This window comes from Mastacembelus armatus, chromosome 8 (assembly GCF_900324485.2).
Source record: "Mastacembelus armatus chromosome 8, fMasArm1.2, whole genome shotgun sequence".
Lineage (NCBI taxonomy): Eukaryota > Metazoa > Chordata > Actinopteri > Synbranchiformes > Mastacembelidae > Mastacembelus > Mastacembelus armatus.
This window is the reverse complement of record NC_046640.1, coordinates 842,401-862,565: the sequence shown is the minus strand read 5'-3', so window position 1 is coordinate 862,565 and position 20,165 is coordinate 842,401. Positions and strand designations below refer to the sequence as shown.

Here is a 20,165-nt window from a genome sequence, read left to right as displayed (position 1 = left end):
GAAAGGAGAGCAGCAAACCTGTGGCAGCAGAAAAGGCATGAGAAACACACTTGCCATGTTTATGAGCCATATTTTCTACAGCTCCTGTTATTACTGTCAGTGTTGATCAAAATACTATTGATCACTTATCGGTGGAGGGTGTGACAGAACTGTGTAAGCTGAGAGTGCTGTTGTTCTACTGTAACATTTAGAATGATCAGGTCTGAACGATAAATAATAATTATTATTGTTATTGTTATTATTATTAGTACACTTGTAAACACTGGTCAAGTGTGTAGGCCTAATGAGGGCTCCATTGAAAGCCAATCACATTTCAGTTGTATCAAACCAGAACAAACCATTGGCTGAGAGAGTACTACACATGACTCGTGACGTCACTTGGTTTCAACCAATAACATAGTTGACCCCTCACAGGGCAGAGTTTGGATTTACCCATGATGTCAGGTAATTGTTTTTTGCATAGACATATAAAATACAATGTGTTTTATAAAAATACATTGTATTTTATATGTCTATGATTTTTTTCTGCCTGGCAGTAAGAAGAAGAAGAATAATCAAGGAAGAAGAAGAATCAAATTGCAGGAATCATTTTATTGTGTCACAAAAGGGCAGTTCTGAAAGTGACAGTTTCAGTAACATGCAAATATAAACAAAATAACTTGTTGGTCTTTGGCTTTTTTCTTGTTTCAAATAAAAATATTTCTCACATTGTACCAACAGAATAGACAAAATCCTGTATCCCACTTTATTTTCTTTCATAGATAAATTACACATACAGATATTTGTGTATCTTCATAAGAGAATTTCTGTATTAAGAAAAAAAGTGTTCTAAGTCACATATTGCCAGTAACATATTGCCTCTTACATATGCTGTTAAGCTTTATAGGCTAGTATTGTTACATTCCTTTGCAATCTTTGAATGACCACATTGATGTTGTTTAAGGCACCTACATACAATCATAAAAACGTTATTAAACTACATAGCTCATTGTACAAAGGATGTCAGATATTTGCAGAAATGTCAGTTCTTATTATCTTTGCTAATGCGGGATGCAGTTTAGTATTATTTTATTTAGTATTTTGTCCACAATATTCCATGTTTTTGCTGCTAGCAAAAAGTTCATGTATAAAATGGTGTAATTTAAAACTTTCCCCAATATGCAAAACAATTCAAATAAACCCTATAATCATATTCTGTTCAGAGTAAACAAGAGTAGAAGATCCTGCTCTACCAAAATAAAAGTAGGCTAATAAAACATTGATCATTCCCCAGGCTTCCTGAATTTTCATTGAGTAAGTTTGGTATTTAGTAAGTGCCCAGCTTTATATAGGCTAGATTTTTCAGACTTTCATTCTAGAGACACTGAATATGGTCAAATGGTCTCATTTGGCCTGTTACATGTAAATGCCATTTCCACATTGACACAACTCTAAAAACCAAATAAATTAATCACACACAAATGTCATTGCACAGAAACAGTACACTATTACTGGATAGTTAATTGCTATATATAGCAGCCTACAATCTGACAGATTTGTAACCCTCTGTTCCTAAAAAATAGCTTTGGTACTAGAAATATTTCCTAGAACATCTTTTTAGAATCCTACATTTCCTGCCTTAAGTCATTTCAGTATAGACCATTTGATCTGCTCCTTGGCTGACTGCAGAACCTGGAAAACACAAAGAAAGAAATGAAATATACTGTATACAATATAATGCAGAATAAAAATACAATGGGAGGCGGGCAGCATAAAAAAATATAATGTATGAACTAAAACAGCATTACTAAATGTTATGGTCAAACTGAACATGAAAATATCATAATGAGCTTACTCAAAGATGAATATTTTGAATGGTATACAAGTGCTGTAACATTAATATTAATATTCCTAAAATAAATGTCTAACAGAATGGGAGAGATGCCAAAGGCCTTAATGTACTATCTAACTTTAACAACTTGTTTTCATAATGAGCTCATGTACAATAAACTACTAAAAACCTGCTCTTTGTTTTAAGCAATTTCATGCTCACCTCAAGTGAACGAAAAATCCAGTAAGTGTTTTTCTGTGTTTTTCTTTGCTTCCATAATACTCATGTTGAATAAAAAATGTTTATTTGGAGTTAGTGCAGTCATTTCTGTTTAACTTGTATAGTGTTGCAGTATCATTGTTTAACCACTAGAGGCCAGACAACCATGTGGAGTTTAATGTCTGCATATTAGAGGATCACAGCACTGAGAGCAGCTTAACCATTTATCAGCAACTGTTAAAATACACACACTTTACAGTAAAAGCATTTTTTCTCTTTTCTGCATTACTCGGATTACTTATTACTGGACAGTGTTTATGTGAAAATGCTTCCTATAACTGCAATAAATGAATCTTCTACTACAGTAGCTCTTGAATCATCTGTAGGACCTCAGTTATGTTTAGACTGCTTCTCTCCTATAGATCTCTCTGAATTTACATCAGTAGTTGCTTCATCGAAATCATCAACGTGTCTCTTAGACCCCATCCCGACTAGACTGCTTAAAGGCACCCTGCCATTAATGAACTCATCTATATTAGACTTGGTAAATTTATCTCTAGTATCAGGCTACGTACCACAGGCCTTTAAGACTGCAGTAATCAAACCCTTACTCAAAAAGCCTAGTCTTGATCCAGGAGTCTTGGCTAATTGTAGACCAATATCCAACCTACAGTATTGTTCAAAATAATAGCAGTACAATGTGACTAACCAGAGTAATCCAGGTTTTTAGTATATTTTTTATTGCTACATGGCAAACAAGTTACCAGTAGGTGCAGTAGATTCTCAGAAAACAAACAAGACCCAGCATTCATGATATGCACGCTCTTAAGGCTGTGCAATTGGGCAATTAGTTGAAAGGGGTGTGTTAAAAAAAATATGATGTCATATCAGGCCCAAGTGGCATTCTACTGCTGCTTTCATATGCTTAGAGCGTCTTCCTGTATAACAGCTGTATCCAGTGTTTTTTGCCTGCTACATAATGCTTTTGCTGGTTGTGGTGTATAATACAACAAAATAGTATTTGCTTTTCAAGTTTGCATTTACTGCATCATAATTATATAAAAAGTAGATGTTAAATGATAATTATTTGGCCTTTTGTCTTGTGGGCTAGTTTGTTGGACTATTAGGCAGCTCTGTGTAATGTTATGTTCTGCTACAGTACAGATTGTGCAGAATGCAAAACCTTTAATTCTGTGAACTTTAATATGAAAGCAAACCTTTCTGATTTTATATGGTATATGGTAAATCCACCATGAAAATGTGGCTAAAACTTGTAACTGGCATATGATACAGTACTTTGTTTCTATGGTTTTTAGGTCTTATTTGCTGTGTGTCATTAGAGGTACACCTACATATAGTTATGGGACCAATACGGAACTGATGCCTACAGCTGTCAAGCGTACGACAGGCAGTGTAGTGATCCAGTACTATATGATGATAAGCTCTGTAGTACCATGCAGACTGTTGTGAAGTTAGTACAGACTTACGTTAGTGGTCAGAGCCAGTTTCTCTGTTATGTGCTGTGAGGGTTAATGCAACAGACAAAGATAAGTATATTAGCATGTCACCAAAAAGCACATAAGAAAGACATTCAATTCAAGTAATGCCTGCAATAAGAAACTACATCAGCACTTGTGTTTAAGTGATATAATGCTGTTACATAAGGTCTTTATGGCAGACGAGCTCTCTGATCAGCACTGAATTGCTCACCGGATGTTAATTCATCCACCGGTACTTGTTTATTAACCCATTAATCCAATTCACTCAGAGTTCAGCCCGGTAGTGTTGTGCAGTGCTCTGGAGATGAAGTATGGTGAGCTACAAGCGTTAGCATGCACCCCAAATGTTTTGTCAGAGAACAGTTAGCTGCCATAAAGTTGGTGTGTAAGCTAACAGGAAGCACAGCAAGATTTTCTAACAAGCAGCACATGTAGAGTGAATCTTTAATCATCAGGAAAACTTTACTGGCAATAATAAACACAAACACAAATATATAAACAAAATGAATACAGACTACAGAATATGTGTGTATATATATATATATATATATTTTTTTTAATTTTAATTTTTTATAATTTTTTTATTTTTTTATAATTTTATTTCCCTATCACTGTCTGAGTGTGTGTGCTAATTGAATTCCCAGGCTAATCTTTCTGTAAATGCTTTCTCAGGGGGCTTCTGCTGGTTGTTGTGTATAATATGATACAATGGTATTTGCTTTTCAAGTTTGCATTTACTGCATCATAATTATATAAAAAGCACATGTTAAATTATTTGGACTTTTGTCTTGAATAAATTGCTTAACATTGTGACATGATTTTTCAATGCAGCATTCGTAACAAATCACACTGAAAACAAAGAGGTGTGTTTGTAATGCTGTCCAACAGAGGGCAGCATATACCTGCCACTGCTAAACACAAAGCCCTGTCATTTTTTTCCCATGAATACAGGAGAGGGAAGTGGAAGAGCATCATAGATATGAATACTTTATTTTACTTTAGCTTTTTTTCTAATAATCTTTCATTGAATCATGTGTCTATTATCATATCATACCTCTCCACTATCCGACTTATATACACACATACACACTTTATTGGCTTCAGTCTTTAATAGGCTTCCATGGTTCAGACACTGCATTAATCTGTCAGTATAACCTGTGTGTGTGAGATGTGTGTAATGGTGCATTTTTCTTTAAGTTAATTTCATCAAACAGCCACAACAGGGCTGCCATTTCAACTGGTAGGTGCTAGACTGTACTCATGTCAGCAATACTTAACACTACTAGTCAAATGGTTTGATTACCACACAGAATGCAACTAGCAATGTTGCTGTGATCATAATTGTGGTTTGGATATACATGAGTTGGTTTAATCAGTGAACTTTTGTTCTTGTAAAATTACCCTACCTGCTGTGCTGTTCTGTGGGACCAATGATCAGTGTATGTCAGGCTGCTATTAAAATAATTTTCTCAGTTTCCTCCACCACTTTGATATTATACATTATTCAAGATGTCAAGTATTAGTGAAAATGCCCACATCTAGTGGTCAAAAGCAGCAGTTGTGACATAGATATGAAGTTAAAAGACCAAATATTATTATGCTTTCAAGGATCCATATGGGTGCGTCTCTGAATGTGTGGTGTTGATTCATGTCTATCAGTCATTTATGTGTGTGTGTAGGTGTTACCTGGGTCACGCTTTGTTCAGATAATGGATTCTCATCCGCCTGAAAAAAAAAACATCACTGAGTGTATGGGAGAAATGCAAAAGTCATGCACACACACACACACACACACACACACACACACACACACACACAAAATAATACACAAGCAGTGCACTGCCATCACCATTAGGTCTAATATGTTATGTGTAATGCAATGATGTAGACATTGCATAGTGTAGCTGAGGTACAGTGAAAGCAGACAGGTTAACAGGTCAGCCAATCACAACTCATATTATAATGTAAACCATGCTAATGACATTGCTTTAAGTCTGACAGCACAGAGACTCAACTATCTCAACACCTATTATCATGAAACTGTGCACAGGCATTTATGGTCCCCAGTGGATATAGTCTGGTGTTTCCCCGACCTTTCCTCTAGTGCCACCAGCAGATAGATTTGTACTACCACAGCCAGCCTTCTTTTAAAAGGCCTCTGTTAGTCAGCATGCTCTCTCACCATACACTTACCTCATCTGTCTGTTATTATCTTTGTCTCACACTCATGCATTCTTTCACTCTCTCCACTTCACTATCTTTCTCTTTAACTCTCTCCCTCACCCTCTGTCTGTCTGTCTACAGCAGCTGGCGCTTGTCTGTCTGGCCCTCTAGGTTACCGGTGATGTAATCAAACAGGACGAAGCCATAGGCTTGCTCTGACATTAGCTGACACCAATCAGGCGAGACAGGGGGAAGGAGGGAGAGAAAAGTAAAATAGGTAAGAGGAGGCAAGAAGCCAGTGAGAAGAGTTATGATGTTACAGTATGAGATTAACTCTGAACTGGAACAGCTGCTCTTATGTATATAGCACATAACGTTTTCATCATTTCATCTGCAGTGATTCAAATAAATAAATACACATTGATATACATTGATATTAGTGCTGGTTGGGAATGACTGATATTCATCTTACCCTGTAGCTGACCTTCTGTAGGACCTGTTGAGGGTCACTCTCCAGAATCACCCTGGCAACAAAATTAATTACCAGTCAGACCTGAACACACAACAAACAGGACTAGTACAATTTTCTGATGTTTATAGAATTTACTGAAAAATGAGCAACACATTATTGATGCTCACAACAATCCTGCTATAGATGTTTTCTGGTTTGAATGCACAATAAATCATCACAAGGTTTTTGCAGAGCTGATGTGTTGTAGTTAATATAAAATTTTGTATATATTGTTCTGTAATATGCCAGATGTTGTAAACATTATTTCTCTCTTACCCTCCATCAATAATTTCATCCACAACTAGGAACACTCCTTCCATGTTATCCAGTAAACACCTCCGCTCCACATTCTTTCTGCAGAAGAACACCACAATTAGCCACACCTACTCCATAATACTCCGAATGACCTTAAATATCTTCACAAATTCAGGGTAGTTCATTAATCCTCAAAAACTGCCATTTCAGCATAAGCAAATTATTGGTATCTTGGTGGAAATGGGTCTTATATTTTGTGAAATCTCAGAAGCACAGCAGAGCAATATGCATGGCTGTGTTTATCTTTAATAAATCATGTACAAATTAACTCTAAACATTAGTAACCCTGGCCACCCCATCTGTTATGACTCGTTATTGTATTTAAGTGGGACATGTCAGATTACAGTGGCTCGTCACATCACTGCATCCTTTCTTTATTTTAGCAAAAGTACATATATGTTTTCTTCTTGAAATGCATAATGGTGCAGCCATATCCCACACTAGTCTGCCCACTGAACACATAATAATTATCACAATGTAATTACTGAATTATAATCCCTATGCTTTACTGAACACTGTTCTTTACTGAACAGTTTATCACATTACTGTAAAGTGAAATGCAGAAAAAAAACATTCCTTGAACTCTTAGACTGATTATATTCATATTAGAATATTGATTAAACTTTACAGGTCTAATTTACAACATGAGAATTTGAAGACAATACACTGTGTGAAAACAAATGGTCAAACATTAATCAACAGGCTGTTACACGTTTACTACTCAAGTTTGAATTAAAATCAGAAGACCTTTAAACAGCTTCACTGACAAAAGCCAGACATTTCCATACTGCACAAGACCACTTAGAATGCCTGTAATCTTTCTTACTGTATAATAATATCATGATTCTATTGCTCACACTCTGCATTACTCCTGCATTGGTTCCCATAGCAACCACAGGAGCTGCTGTTTGGCTGTTAATGTTGCAGTTAACCCCCCCACACACACACAGGACTGAGATGAACACAGACAGCCATTCAAAATAATCTTACTCTTTTCTTCTGTCTTCTCTTCTTCATGTCGAATTTAAATGAGGAGTGGAATTCATTTTGACATCATTCAGCTCCAGTGTTTGCTACCCCCTTAAGGATTACTTTAATACGTTATTTAACATGCTATTTTTGAAATCTAATCACAATTGGCTTTCAGGAACAAAACACACACGGTTGTTGAATTTTACATCAGTTTTCACACAGAGACTCATTATCTTTCTAAGAGGTTCTGCAAGAAGCATGTCTGGGCTGGTATGGAGCAGTGTGTGCATTACTTTAAGCACTGAGTGCTGAGACCACATGCATGAGAAAAGCAGTAATATTACAATGATGCATGTGCATGGAGAAAAATACATTTTTTATTGCAGCAACAAAACTGAAGCTGTCAGACATTAGAGTGGTTTTCAGTAGAAGAATTCTGGAAAACAGTATTGTGAATTTCTGTGTTTCTGTGTAACTGTGCTTGTATTTGCAGATGCAAAATATTATTAATCTTAAATCTTAATCATGCATACATTCTCGTGTAACTCACTCTTGTAACTTTGATGCGTGAACATACCTCAGGATTTGACTGAGAGAGTCAAACAGGCAGTTCAGTACTGACATCAACATCAGCTAGAGAGAGAAAAAAAAGGACAATTTTGAGATGTTTGAATTTAAAACTGCATTCATCCGTTTTCTGTCACAACCTGTGGCTAAAGTTCAGTATATAAACTTAGTCCACCAGTTAACTTGATAATAGAAGGCAGTCTAAAATTATGTCTGGTGCACAGGTGGGATTTTTTTTGTTTTTATTCGTTAGGTAAGGCTGATATCTAACACAATTTAACATTTATTTAGCAAGTAGCTGAAATTGCAGTGTGATACAACACTGACAGAAAGTAAGTATGTGAGAAGTATGGCTGACAGTAGTGAATCGACTCTGTGCTTCATAACTGGTCACAGTGTGAACCAATCACTGACATCTCCCAAGAAAGAAGGAAACTATAAAACAATTACAACTTGTTCAGAATGTGGCAACAAAGGTGCTCACTAGAACAACACTGAATACATCACACCAATTCTTTTGGCTTTGGCCCAAATACTTTTTCCAATTACTAAGTCTCTATGACCCAGGTAGAACAAACAGAACATCAGGGACTGGTCTCTGGAGTGTCCCACAGGTTTTTTCCAAGCATGGAGAAGCAGCTTTTAGTTTGCAGGTATTTCTTCAGTAGAGAACATGGTTTTGGGGTTAAGTGCCACAAATCAGGTAGTCAGAAAATAGATAGAGTCCCCCCCTTTGACAGCAATTTGTTGAGCAAATCTGTCAGCTCTAGAGGCCACTAACCTGCACTGAGAGTCTCTAAACATTTTCATCCTCATTATTATAATTAATCTTTTCTGAGAAAAGGAAAACAACATTTTTTGTCAAAGAGAGCTATATTCACAGTACCTCGTTCTCCTGAGCACTTCCCACCACATAGAAAAAGAGATCTATACTGCACTTATAGACGATGGTCATCCCCTCCAGGAAAGCTATCTCATCTAGACAGAAGGAGAGAGGGATGGTTAGTGGTGAAAATAAGACTGGCAAACTTCTCTTTTATAGATATGAGAAGAAAGAAAACTGAGAATGAAAGGAGAGGAGAGACATTTTTGAATGATAAAGGAGGAAGAGAGGGGTGATAGCATTTGAAGGAGTGAAGACATGCATTAAGGAAAGTAAGACAAAGGGAGGATGAAGTGGGAGAGAAGAAGCAAGGTTACAGCATGACAGGTATAAAAGGAAGGGAAAAAACAGAGACGAAAGGGGGGAATGAAGGAGGAGCTTAGAATAAAAGGAGGACTATACTGTGTGGGTGATAAGGAGGCCAGGGGCAGGGACTCAGGTATCAGAGACATGAATCCTACTTTCCCTGAAAAGGAAACTTTTTTCTGCAGTGTCACAAAATGCATCAGAAAGTGTTGATTAGGTTTCTCTCAAAAGCCAAACAATAGTGGAAACCAGGCTTATGTAATAACTGCTTTAGGATAGTATCACATGCAAATGCTGTTCCACTAGATAGCTACTAGATGCAACAGAGGACATCAGTTGCATCCAACAGACACCAGAACCAAAACACACAGAGTGGAACTTACTGTCTGCTTTGTGTGTCTTGTTGAAGACATTTCTCTCAAAGTTCTTCTGCTCCTTTATGGAGGAGTAAAACTCAGGATCATAGTACTGAAAAAAACATACAGCATTGAGTTAACCTTGGCACTAACCTGTGTTAAGGAGTTTGTTCTCTCTAGGGTTACTTCCATAAAACACACATTGTGAATGGAAGAATGGACATCCAAAGTTTATTTACATAGCACATTTAAAATCCTGCGAGGTTGACCAAAATGCTCTACATAGTGACTACTAAAATACAATGCAAATAACACAAAACATATAGCTAATGCTCAGATACAGTGAGTTACAATAATCCAGAAATGAGCACAATAATAACCTTCTTCATATCAGCAATTGAAAGGATGGACTTCAGTTTGGCAATACTTTGAAATAAAAGTAGCATCTTTTAGTTGCAGGGCTTGGTTTTTGAGTTTCAGGTGAGAATCAGAAATGACGCCAAGATTTGTAGCATGGATAAAAACTCTAAGTGGCAGGTTATCTCCGTTTTGGGAGAAAGTAATTTAGTTTTCGTTTCATTTATGCAGAGAGAATTTACCACCAGCCAAGTCTTAGTCTCCTGCAGGCAATCGACAGTATGACCAAAGCTAGAGGTGTCAACTAGGGTTAGAAGGTACAGTTGTATATCATCAGCATAACAATGGTAAGAAATACTGTAATTGCGTATGGCCCACTGGGATCATATAGAGGGCAATGAGAACAGGTGCCTGTATCGGGCCCTGCAGCACTCTACAGGTGGTGGGAGCACAGGAAGAAGAAAAGCTGCTGATGTCAGTCTGTTAGGTATAAGGTAAACCACTTAAGTACCATGCCTTGAATCTCTACATGAGCACCTAACCATTGTGAGAGACTGTTTAACCGTATCAAATGCTGTATGATAAGGCACCAAGCCACTGTTTTTGCTTTTGTTAGGTCATTGAATTTAAGTAGGATTTTCATAAAAACAAGGCCTGTTGTCAGTGCTACTATTATTAATACTACAGTACTATTTATGGTAAGCATTTTTCTAGCAATAGCTAATGAATTTATTTACATTCAGTTAATGTCATTGTTGTGGTGGAGTATACCATTACCACACTAGATTCAAATTGCCGTCATGCATGAGGGCTTCACAGCAAATGATGCAGCATCTAATCTAGTGTTTCTGCTTGGAATGTGATCTGACTGATAACAGCCTCACTGTTTACAATTCCACACATCAAAGCCTGATTCCAGGTGCTGGGGAGGCTCAGAAGGAGCTCTGGGAAGTTTGATAAATTAGCCTCAAGTGATATTACTTGAGTGAATCCTGCTAGAAGCAAACTCAGGGTGTGGAGCTAGAAAGAAATGAGCTTACCAAAGCCCTATAGCTCGCTCTTCAACTCTGCTTTAGATGAATAGACACAATGCCATATTCGCTGCAAATAGTTGAGTTGCCTTTTGGGTAATATAAGAACCAGGTTTTGAAAAACAAGGAGAATATGTGAAATGAATGGTTCTTCTGCATGAGTTTTAAGCTTTTAACATTCATCAAAAGTCCAACACTTTCATAGGAGTCCAGTCCAGAAAAAGTGAACTCTTCTGTTAATACTAACCTAACATTTCCCACTGCTATGCTTCTCATTAAAATAATTAATCTGGCGAAACATGGCTCGGCTTTTATTGTGATTAACTGAAAGTTAACTGACACCTTCCACCCAATCAAAATACAGAATTATCAGCCATGTCATTTGCAGTTAATGGACTCAAGCATGTAGGCCAAAATCACTGGTATGGTCCGCTAAACTTACCTTTGACAGAAGTCTGTTGCCATCGTTGTCAAGAATGAAAACAGCTTTTACTGTGTAGAGGCAAGGTTCCTGCAAAAATAAACACAGAGAACATTTTAAATGTTTCAGGTTTGCTGAACAGCAAGAACTGTAGGATGTAATGTCAGAGTTACAGTCAAAGCCAACCCTTCCACACCTAACCACTGTGTTCTAACAATTATCCAGATAAAGCCACCTTTTCCAGTAACACCCTACTTTGCATTTAATCTGGTCCACACATTCGCACACACAAGCTGCCCAGTCCAACCAGTTTCTACAATTGACTCCAGGCTGCATTCACTTCCTCATTAGTCTAGTTTTTTTAAAAAACATTGTTCAACATGAAAATGTTCGTAAAAAAGATATTTTCAATTCTCCTTCACACACTACTTTTCTCTCCATCTATCTATCCATCTGTCCTTGTGAAGAGTTTTCAGACCCGGGACAAAGTTCTGTTATGCACTGACTAGCATAGATTCACAGTCAGAGTGTATCACAGAACTTAGACCTGGAACTTGCAACATTCAGTTTTCCCAGCTGTAAGTGCCATGGTGTGAAAAGCCAAAGGATTAATGAAATTTACAGGATTCCTCTACTGGAGAACCATGAATATATGTACTAATATTCTAATATTTATTAAGACCTTTTAGTGTTAAAAGAAACCAACCAACTATACCAACCCCACAGCTGCATCACTTGTTAAGGATTTAGAGCAAGAAACAGAGAATGTGCAGTAATTCTTTCAGAACAAATGGAACAAGGAAATTGTCTTAAAGGAATAATTTGTCTTTTTTTTTACCTTAAGTGTGGAAGGCTCTCTTTTACAATTTCAAACTAAATTAAAAAAATTGGGGGTGATATTTGATCCTCATGTTCGTATCACTGACAAACATCTTTTCATCTCAGTAACACTGCCAGATTATGCCCTATGCTGACATTCTCAGTGTCTAAAAAGTTAATCCATACTTTTGTTCTTACCCACATTGATTATTGTGATGCTTTGCTGGTTGGAGTGTCAAAAGCTACCCTAAGCAAGTTATAGTTGGTACAAAACTCTGCTGCTAGAATCCTGACTAGGACCAGTGCAAGGGATCACATCACACCTATTTTGGAAGCCTTGCACTGGCCTCCTGTTAGGTTTCGTATTGATTTTAAAATTCTGATGCACACTTATAAGGCCTTGAATTAAACCCCTACATATCAGTACGTGATCTCTGCTCTTCTGAAGCTGGTCTTTTAATTGTTCCATCAACCCGTCTTAGAACTATGGGTGATAGGGTTTTCTTTTCATTGGCTCAAAAACTATGGAAATCATTGCCCTCTGAGATTAGAAGTGCAGAATCTCTTAGTGTTTTTAAATCTTCTCTTAAAACATACTTTTTATTGGGTAGCTTTATCGAGATCCATGTGATTAATTTGCTTATTTTTACTGGTTCTGTCAAGAATGGTTCTTATTTCTATCTTTGTATTTTATCTCTCTCTAAATTCTATTTCATTGTATTGTTTTAATTTGTATTATAAAATTATGTTTATTGTTATTATTATTTCCTTTGATGTTCATACACTGGGCCTGATTTTCTGAAAGTATACTATATTCTGTAGTTGCCACATTTCAAAATTTCCCATGAGCACCTGAATGTGTGATGTATTGTAATGTATTGTTACTACTAAACATAGATCCTCACACAACAGCAATTTTAGTTCAATTTGATATTTGCATGTAAAATTGGCATTTTCTGAACTGCAAGCTTTATTCTATTTGCAAATACTTGCAGTAAAGGCAAATTTATTTGGCTTTATTTATGCAATTTTATCAATGAAAGCAGGAGTCACCCTAACTTCTCCCTTTCTGTCCACTGTTCCATCCATGGCAGGAAGGAGATACCGCCTTTTCTGCAGAACCAAGGACAAATGATAAAGAACCAGACATCTTACATTATCACCGGTCCTGATTTTTGTGGAAAGGTAAGCCAGTGTTTGTCATTGCTTTCAATTTAACTGCAAACCATAGCATTTCAATAGAAATAGAAGGCAATCAAGCCCCTTGATTTTCAAACATTGACAGCTCTCTGGATTCTCTACATATCTTCAGACATTTTACACACCAGCCAGAGATGCAAGCCTTGACCCAACCACTGAATATCCTCAAAAGCAACTCTGGGAAAAAAGACAAGCACACATCTGGCTGCTAATAAGTGCCATACTCAAGTAACGTCTGGGCATCTGGGCAAAGTTACTATGTAATGACTGCATATTAATGCTGAATGCTTAGTGGTTTTTTATGTGGACTGACTTTGTTGGTATTTGACCAAGACTGTTTATTTTACATTTATTCAACACAGATCGTAGATGCTCTGTCTTCCTATTTTCCTCTACTAATGTGTCACATAGACCCTTTCACACTGAGACTTCAAAGTTAAAACAGAAAACGTATAAAAAGATTTATTGGACACTTGAATGGAACCCTGAGTTTTCTCTCAGGCTCACAATCGTCCATCTGCTCATGCTCACATGTTCTCAGTCCTTCATGTGGATTGGCACCCATTGCTTCTCTATACCTGTCTTTGTTTCTTGCACAGGTTTACACTGTTTATACTGTGGTATTTATATTTTTACTTGCTAAGTAAAAGATCTGAAAACTTGAGCCAAACCCATAAGATTGAGTAAAATACAAAGTCCAGTCGACACCAGGGATCACTAACCTTGGTCCTCAAGAGCTACTGCCCGGCATGTTTTCCCCAAATAACCCTGCCTTTTCTGATTGGCTGAACACACCAGATCCAAGTTAACAGCAGTGGGTAGGGCAGCGACAGCTGGAAAACAAGCCGGGCAGTAGCTCTTGTGGAATATCAGGTGGATATCCCTGGTCTACACTAAAACACTGATCTAACAACACATGAAGTAAAATGCAATGTAAAAATAGTTGCACTCTCTAAATTTAACTTTAGTAAGTAAAAATAATAATTTCTTTCAGAAATGTAAGAAATACAATGAATGTAGTATTTATATTATTATTATTATTATTATTGTCACTGGTTGCACTAGGGGTAATATGGGTTGCAGTTTTATACTGTAACAAAACAGTAGTTAGTAGTTGTTTGAGAATAAAAACGTCATTCAAAACACACAGTATGCTGAGCTCATAAAATATGATGCCTGTTAACAGAATAATCTTCCAGCAGGGTTCAATTGGCTCCTTCTCAAACAGCTATAAATGCTGCACACAAGTTAATGCATCACTGTTGATGCTGAGTGTCTAATACGCCTTGTACTTGTAAATGCAGTATTTTAACTGGTACTTTTATCAAAGCTATGGATCTGATCTAACCTCAACCTTTGAATTTAATAAGGTAAACGCAAAGACGTGGTCTGATTACCTATGATAACTACACAGCTACTTTCCAGCACTGAGAGTGAGACAGAGACAGAGAGACAGAGACAGAGAAAGAAACAGAGAGAGAGAGACAGACAGACAGAAAGAGAGAGAGATGGAGAGAGAGACAGAGAGAGAGAGAGGTGGAGAGAGAGAGAGAGGGAGAAAGAGGGAGAGAGACAAAGACAGAGAGACAGAGAGAGAGACAGACAGAGAGAGAGAGAGACGGCGAGACAGACGGAGAGAGACAGAGAGACAGAGACAGGCAGAGAGAGAGAGAGAGAGAGAGAGAGAGAGAAAGACAGAGAGACAGACAGAGACAGAGAGAGAGAGAGACAGACAGTGAGAGAGAGAGAGAGAGAGAGACCGTGGACGTGGCAGCCACTCTGCCCTACACGTCAACGATCTCCACAGAAGCAGACATTGAAACAGTCTCCCGCTGCTCGTCTTAATACTTGTATCAAGACACTTGGTTGTACCGATCCATGACGGACCTTTGCAGACTACATGTCCGGTCCTGTTGCGCTCTGGTCTGGACTCTGGTCAGTCCGCTCTAACGGAGCTAACTTGCGCCTTGATGACGGGATGTCAAAAGTGTGGCTTTTAAACGTGGTGGCTGCCGCATGTGAAACACAGATCCAGTCAGGCCTGCGCGTCCACAGTCAGACGACATGCCGACCAGTCTGGACCACACGGACGTTATTAAAGGATAAACAAATCCCGTTTCTGCTTTACGAACCATCTGCAGCCACCCCCTCCCTCTGTCCCTCAGCGCTTCTCTCCGTTTGCCCACCACCCAAACTGCACGAATGCAACAAATGGAGCAGCAAACCCGAACAAAATGCTCCAACAACTGCACTGAACAACTGAAACCGAGCCCGTCGAACCGCCGTGAAGGCTCACCAGGAACGCGGAGTCCATCGCTGCCGCCGCCGTGCTCGCTTGGTGTGTTGACGTGGACAGCTCTGAGCTGTCACACCGAGAGCACAGTTTTTTTTTACGGAGCCGCCCGGGCGCGCTCCCGCGGCAGGCAGTCGGAGGGAACCACAAGGAGTCTAAAGCAGAGCGCGCTCCCGATAGTCCTCCTTCTCGCGCCCTCTGTTTTTCACAATAAAAGTCTCTGTTCTTTTAGAGGTTAGTATTATAGTTTTACAGTTTACAGTTACAGTGAGCACTGATCCAGATCAAGCATTGGTTCAGAGTCAGCACTGAACTACTCACTGACCACAAATGTGACCACACAGAGCCGCACTCCTGACACCGGCCCCACACTTAGGGTGAAGAATAAAGCATGCAGTCACCAGGTACTGGCTTTTTACAACAATGAAAAGCCAAGATACCCAGACTTTAAGTAACTACTACAAAAACAAGCTACAGCTCCCTGTAATGCAACTTGATCGCAACCAAGTTTATGGCCTAAGTTTGTCCCACGGGCTTTCTAAGCTTCGATATAATCATCAGGGATTGTTTCCCACACCGAATATCACACAGCTATTTTTTAAGGCTAATTAAAGCCCCAGGCCGCAGGACAATACCACAGAAAAAGAAAATGTATATGACATATTATAACAGCCTGAAAATGTCAGTCATGGTTGCGACATTTTCATGTTGAACTGTCAAGATCACACAAGTTCACTATTGTGCCATCCCAGGTAATTTTCTCATGCAGAGTTCTTAAATATAATAAAACAATTCATTCGTTAATATATAAATGCATTCAGAAAGGATTCAGACCCCCTTCCCTTTTTCAGTTTTGTTATGGTGCAGCCTGATACTAGTTATTTTAATTCATTTTTTCTCAATCTATACTCAGAGCCACATAATGACAAAGTGAAAACAGAATTTTAGGAATGTCTGTAAATTTATTAAAAAGAAAAAACAAAGATCACATTTACATAAGTATTCAGACCCTTTACTCAGTACAAAGCACCTTTGGCAGCAATTACTGCCTGTAGTCTTTTTGGGTATGGCACAACAAGCTTCGTACAGCTGGACTGGGGGGTTTTCTGCCATTCTTCTTTGTTAATCCTCTCAAGCTCAGTCAGGTTGGATGGAACAGACACTTTCAAGTCTCTCCAGAGATGTTCAACAGGGTCAGAGCTCTGGCTGGGCCAGTCTAGGACATTCACAAAGGTGTCCCTAAACCACTCCTGTGTTGTCTTGGCATGGGTGCTTGTCATGTTGGAAGGTGAACCTTTGGTTCAGTATGAGGTCTGAGTCCTGGGTGCTGGGGAACAGGTTTTCATTGAGGATATCTCTATACTTTGGTCCATTCAGCTTTCCTTCAACCCTGACCAGTCTCCCAGCCCCGGCTGCTGGAAAACACCCCACAGCCTGATGCTGCCACCACCGTGCTTCACTGTTGGGATGGTAATGGACAGCTAATGAGAGGGGCCTGGTTTCCTCTCCACTTGCGTACTTCCCCTCTTCTCCGCGTTGCATTGTGGGAAAGCAAGTTTGCTTCTGTTTAGGAAAGATGGCAGGCGTGCAGCCGCCTCCCTTTCGCAGCCTGGATGATTTTCTCCTGAGCTCGGCCCGGTTCGCGGTGCCCGATGTGCGCGACCTGGACCGCTGGAACAACCGCATCATTAACAACCTGCTGTACTACCAGAGCAACTATCTGCTGTTCGCGCTGGGCTGTCTTCTCCTGGTGGGGTACGTTTCATTATTCTGACGTGTATTCATGTCATCTGAAGAAGGCAGCTGATCGCCATCATGTGCTGCAGTGGAGGATGACATTCAGTTTACAGGGATGGCACTCATGTCAAAGTGATAAAATTGACATTCCTCTTATATCTTTAAACTGGCGTTGTGCTGCCTTAAGATGCTGATTCAGAACTAAAACCCCAGTCTTCTGATTTGCAGAGGCAGACACCTGGTTCCTCTGGATGAGAACAAATGCTTTTCTACGTCTCTCAGTTAAGGGATGGGTTCAGGATGTTTTCAGTGTCTGATGTGTCTGTGTCCATATGCATGAAAGAACAGGTGTTAAGTCACTCTAACTGTGGCTGCTCTCCACAGTGGCCTTGTAGGAAATGGGCCGCCATGATCCTGCATTTCAAAGTTGGGCTGAGGCCCACGTGAGATACAAGGTTCAGGTTGTTTACAACAGATTTCTGTCATTTTCAGTTTCCCAGATTCCTTTCTGAACTGTGGTAGAGGGATACTTTCTAGTGTCTGCATGTCAGCTTTGTTTATGAGTTACAAACAGAGTAGAGCAGAAGGGCATCCATCCATTATCTACCACTGATTCTCAGGGTCACGGGGGCCTGGGGCCAATCCCAGCAAACACTGGGCAGGAGGTGGGGTACACCTTAGACAGAGCACCAGCCTCTCACAGAATACAGAAAAGGCACTACAAAAACAATCATGTATGGCAATTTACATGATACTGGAAAACATAGATGCATGGAAGTTATTTATTTTATTGTATACATATCTTGTGAATGTATAGACATGTTTCTACAGGTGGGCTGCTGACTGAGCCTTTTTAGCAATAACAACACATTATGTATTTATTCACACTCCACATACATGCAACTCTGTCAACAAACACTTGTATTAATGTCCCTTCATCTTTTCAGGATTTCTGAGTGGCAGTCTATGGATTATTTCTATTCGTCATGACCCAAATAAGCTCTAAAGCAAAATGACTCTCAATTGTCCAAAATCTCAATTCACAACATGCTGGGAGTTTGATATGTGTAGGGAGTAGAGCATGGGAATACATTTGGACACTCCACTCCATCACTTCTTGTATGTTGGTTAACATCTCTTTGCTCTCAGGTATTTCCAGCCTTTCCAGTTGTTTGTTGGGGCAGTGGTGGTCACCTTGTTGTTCCTCGGCTTTGTCTGGGCTGCGGAGAACCAAGCTCCCATTCGCCGTTTCCGTAGAAACCACCCATCAGTCTGCGTGTTGGTCATTCTTGTGGCCAGTTACCTCTTCATATCGGTGCTGGGAGGCGTGGCAGTGTTCCTGTTTGGGATAGCTTTCCCTATACTGAGTAAGATAGGAACACACAGACATACCAGCATGAAATTAAGCTCACACTCTGGCTTGAGGACCTTGGTTTGCACACAAGACTGGGCAATAGATTGTCATCTCAAATTATCACTGCCCAGAGTCCACCTTTTATAGTTTAAAAAGTGTCTGCTCAGTTAACCTTAGCTGTTAGCTAGTTAATTGCTGATTTATCCCTTCTTCCCTTTGTCTATATGCCACCTTCACAGTGGTTCTGGTCCATGCATCGGTGAGACTGCGCAGCCTGAAAAACAAGCTAGAGAACAAGCTGGAGAGCATCGGTTTAAAGAGGACACCCATGGGACTCCTGCTGGAAGCCCTGGGACAGGAACAGGAAGCTGGATCATAGAGATGAAGAAGAGCAGGAAGTGTGGAGGAGCAGAGAATAGGTTGGATCCAGTCACAGGGAAACCTTGCACTTTAAGCACATGTTGTTTTGGTACAATACATGGTTGGTTCCCTGCTTTGCAGACCTCATGTTGCTTATAGAAAGGTATGTAAAAGGCACTCCTGTGTTCTTATGAGCTAAGAAAACATTAGTATGAAGGAAGGGTTTTTCACGTTAGTGTCAGCAGTGTTATAGCAAATAATTTTGTACTACAAAGACTGACTGTACTCCACGCATTGAAGGTATCTGATAAATTGAGAGCTATTTTATTGTCTATTAGCTGCCTGTTGTGCTGAAGTTTCCAGTCTCTGCATTTTCTATTTAAGGAACCCTAAGTTTCCTACTGCTTTATTTACATTCCTCAGATGGTTTCATGTTTTAATGCAAGTTTGTGAAAGTGGCTGTAAAAAGGTTTCCAGCACTGTAACATGAGATTTTGTTTTTATGCATGCATTTTTGATTATGAATAATACTGTTTACTATGAGACTTTGTTGGCACCAGTGTGCTGAATATAAAATGTCCACGGAAGTTATGGTATTTATGTCTTTCATAATTCGTGAGCATCAGCTGGTAGTTTAAGAGCGTAATTTTCCTCTGCTGACCTTCAAACCTGTGAGCTCTCACACAGATTTCCTCCGTTCACTCAAAGCTCTGGTCACACATGGAACTAGCAGTGCTACAACCCTGTCAAAAGTCCTCCACCAATAGGAACAGACTTCGGTTCGGACCAATGAAATTATCTCTGTTTAGGCCTCATTTCTCCCAGACTTCCTCATTGGTTGCAAACGCAGCTGGAATACCTCCTCCATTGCAAGTTTGCCTAATACTTCTGCAAACATGGATGGACAAAGTCAGGATCGCCAGCTAAAGTTTTTTAATGTTGTATTCATTACATACATGTACTGCTGCAAGTTCCTTGTGTGAGCAGAGCTT

The 20,165-nt window shown here is 39.2% G+C and overlaps 2 protein-coding genes across 4 annotated transcripts; one reads left to right on the top strand and one right to left on the bottom strand.

The window, feature by feature from the left end:
* Positions 1-576: 576 nt before the first annotated feature.
* On the bottom strand, positions 577-15,856 carry copz2 (COPI coat complex subunit zeta 2). 3 transcript variants are annotated; one of them, XR_003296729.2, is made up of 10 exons: positions 15,726-15,856; positions 11,432-11,500; positions 9,629-9,713; positions 8,943-9,034; positions 8,067-8,122; positions 6,479-6,556; positions 6,164-6,215; positions 5,812-5,916; positions 5,215-5,253; positions 577-1,671 (listed from the first exon to the last, which is right to left on the bottom strand). XR_003296729.2 is itself a non-coding variant. In XM_026325596.2 (10 exons), exons 1-10 carry the CDS (start codon positions 15,741-15,743, stop codon positions 1,624-1,626), a joined length of 570 nt encoding a protein of 189 aa, XP_026181381.1. In that variant the 5' UTR covers positions 15,744-15,856; the 3' UTR covers positions 732-1,623. The 3 variants fall into 3 exon arrangements, 2 of the variants coding, with proteins under 2 accessions (XP_026181381.1, XP_026181382.1); XM_026325596.2 differs by lacking the exon at positions 5,812-5,916 and adding an exon at positions 3,517-3,549 and having other exon boundaries at positions 732-1,671; XM_026325597.2 differs by lacking the exon at positions 5,812-5,916 and having other exon boundaries at positions 732-1,671.
* Positions 15,857-17,277: 1,421 nt separating this feature from the next.
* On the top strand, positions 17,278-19,760 carry praf2 (PRA1 domain family, member 2). The gene is made up of 3 exons (XM_026326225.1): positions 17,278-17,477; positions 18,609-18,826; positions 19,053-19,760. The coding sequence occupies exons 1-3, from the start codon at positions 17,299-17,301 to the stop codon at positions 19,190-19,192; spliced, it is 537 nt and encodes a 178-aa protein (XP_026182010.1). The 5' UTR covers positions 17,278-17,298; the 3' UTR covers positions 19,193-19,760.
* The last annotated feature ends 405 nt before the right edge of the window (positions 19,761-20,165 follow it).